Source organism: Myotis brandtii, unplaced genomic scaffold (assembly GCF_000412655.1).
Source record: "Myotis brandtii unplaced genomic scaffold, ASM41265v1 scaffold134, whole genome shotgun sequence".
In the NCBI taxonomy this organism is placed as follows: domain Eukaryota; kingdom Metazoa; phylum Chordata; class Mammalia; order Chiroptera; family Vespertilionidae; genus Myotis; species Myotis brandtii.
In genome coordinates, this window is record NW_005354756.1 from 2272198 (window position 1) to 2274968 (window position 2771).

At 56.9% G+C, this 2771-nt stretch overlaps 1 protein-coding gene across 1 annotated transcript in view; it reads right to left on the reverse strand.

The window, feature by feature from the left end:
- TTC21A (tetratricopeptide repeat domain 21A) overlaps positions 1 to 2771 on the reverse strand; it is a 29006-nt gene that overhangs the window by 3977 nt on the left and 22258 nt on the right. Inside the window, exons 19-21 of the mRNA XM_014534925.1 lie at positions 2616 to 2719; positions 1205 to 1393; positions 148 to 258 (exon numbers count right to left, since the gene is read on the reverse strand). Coding sequence (XP_014390411.1) covers positions 148 to 258; positions 1205 to 1393; positions 2616 to 2719 — 404 coding nt within the window. The remainder of the gene's footprint in view (positions 1 to 147; positions 259 to 1204; positions 1394 to 2615; positions 2720 to 2771) is intronic.

The following is a 2771-nucleotide window of genomic DNA, read 5'->3' on the forward strand; positions in this document are numbered from 1 at the left end:
GACAGCAGGTCCATGCCAGGAGTCTCCTCTGCCCGGCAGGTCTCTGGCCGGGTGAGCCAGGCCTTGGAGGTTATGGGGCTGGGAAGCAGCCTGCATGTGGTTGTGGGCGCCTGCCAAGGGCGGGAGGAGGTCCAGGGGGCCTCTTACCACGCAGGCGTTCTCATGGTACTTCTCGGTCTCAAGGAGGACTGCACAGTACTGCTGGCACAGGTCCAGATGTCCCTGCAGTAGAGAGACCCGCGCCAGCTCCAGCACCACCTGGAACGAGACCAGAAGCGATGAACCAGCCACGGAGCGTCACGGGACCGCTCGGGGGTGGACGCCTCGTTCTCTCGTGCCCAGTTCTGCCCGCTCTGCTTCCAAGATAAGTCTCAGGTTCCCGGGAGAACTGGCCCTCTTCTCCCCCCAGGACTTCCGGCCATGCCGTGCGTTTCACTATTGACCCTCTCGAAGTTGGGGGCCGGGTAACTTGCCCTCATCCTTCAGCTTCGACTCTGCCCTCACCTCTTCTGGGAAGCCCTCTGCACCCCAGACTCAGGGACAGGCACCCTTCTGCTGGGTTCCCGTCGTGTCCCGACCCACATGCAGGCACGGGTCTCATGGTGGGAGAACTGCTTGTGTACTTGTCTACAGACCGTGGCCTGAGGGCAGGGACCATGTCCTGCCCCTCGGGTCTCCAGGGCCTACAGTAGTACCTGGCACGTACTAGAAATCTGTGAGATGAGTACACATTCAATGAATGGATGGGCCTGTCACTAAGCTTTCCACTTACTCTCTTCGCGTGAACTCCAGCCTCATTCCCTAACCGGAGCCATACCTCCCTCACGCCTCCAAGCCTCCCTGGAAACTCAGCCTGGGCTTCATGCCCAGAGTCCCTGGCAGCCACACTCTCCTTGTCTCCCCACCTCTAAGAGGGACCTGAAGACGCCAGACTAACATGACTTTCAGCAACGTCTTCCCACCCCACCTCCCACAAATGGCTGTCAAAGTGGGGCTCCCCAGCCTTGCTCCGAGGGCTGTGGTGGGAGAGGCCCTGGGGTCAGCTGGAGCGGGCCCTCCACACCGGAAGTCCCATGCCGCTTACGCCTGGGCTCCTCAGGGAGCCACAGCCTGTGCCCTGCTGGCCTGCGCCCTGTTCAGCAGGGAGCTCAGCAGGGCATCGTGCCCTGAGAGAAGGAGTAGGGTCTGGCTTTGAGGACCCCACCTTGTTGTCAGTGGGCGAGTAGGAGAGGGCATCCTTGTAAGACCGCACGGCCTTGGCGTACTCCTTCTCCGCCACGTAGTGCTCCCCAAAGTGGAAGCAGATGGAGGCTGCCAGCTCCTTCTGGGAGGGGATCATCTCCGGTTGCTCCAGCGGAACACGCTTCAGTATCCGAGACTGGAGGTCCAGGGCCTTGGGGAACCAGTCAGCGCAGGGTCAGGAACCTGGAGCCTGATGTGCCAGGCCTCAGGCCACTTCACAGCCAGTCCCAGCTCTGGTTCCAGAGCCCGCAGCGTTAGAAAGGGCATCTCAAGCGCCTTTAGCAAATCTGGGTCCCTCTGGACGCGCCAGGCCGCTGGCCGAGTGCTCCGGTGGCAAGCTGGCACCACCTCTGGGACAGGCCCAGAGCAAAAGCACTCAAACAAAACACGCTATTGTATTCTACTTGTTTGCCTGTTTCCATCACACCTTGGCACTTGCTGTGTCTAACTGGCTTAGGCCGAAGGGCTAGAACAAGCACACAGTAGGTATTCAATGCAAGCTGTGCTTTGATGGGTGCATTTGTTCTGAATATTGCCCTGCTGGGAATTTGAGGCAGCCCTCACAAATGTCCACAACATGCAATGGCCAAGTGAGTGAGTAGAGAGCATCAGGGCGAGAGGAAAAGGACGATGCCAGGGTTAAGTTTCAGGAAGAGGGCAGAGGTCAGCACTGAGCTCCCCGCGGGCCAAAGAGGGGAATGGGGACCCCAAGGCAAACAATGGAATAAATCCAGCAGTCGGAAAGCGGGCTGTCCCTCTCCAACCACAGAATACACCCCAGGAACAAGGGAGAGGCCACAGCCTTGGGTAGGAAGAGCGAGGTAGGCAAAACAGGAATGGCCAGGCGCCGTCCCGTCAGGGGCAGCCCAGGGGGGAAGGGTGTGAGTCGGGACCGGCCATATTCTGATTCAAACCTCACTCAGCTCCACCACTTTTGAGCAGTGTGACTTTGGGCACATTTCTTAATCTCTTTGAGCTGTTTCTGTCAAATAGTAAATGTCACAGTGCCTTTCTCAAAGGGCTACTGTGAGAATTAAATAAGAAAGCAAAAAGCCTGGTACAGAATCCAGCATAGAGCTATGGGCATTGCCCATTATCACCACCACCAGCATCCTTGAGGACAAAGGCATTATCTTGCTCCCAGCCTTGCCCAGCCCAGCCCAGCCCAGCCCAGCCGGGCTTACAGCACTTTGATGCACCATCAAATTAGTGAGCAAGGGTTGGGGAGTAAATGGAAAGTGGAGCTCAGAGGTGTAACGAAGCCTTCTTTTGAGGACCAAGCCTAGAGGCTTCCAAACCTGTAGTCCTATCCTTCCTTCTTCAGCTCCATCAGAAAACGGCAGAGACAGACCTTGAGTCTGCTGGTCAATTACCTTGTTCAAGGTTTCCAGCACATCTTCTTTCTTATGGCTTTTGTAAACCTTTGCCAGCAAAAGCAAGCACTTGACATCATTCATCATGGATGGGATGTCTGTGGCTGCAAAATGGAAACTCAAATTACTGTTCTCTGCCTCTTGGGGATGAGTGGG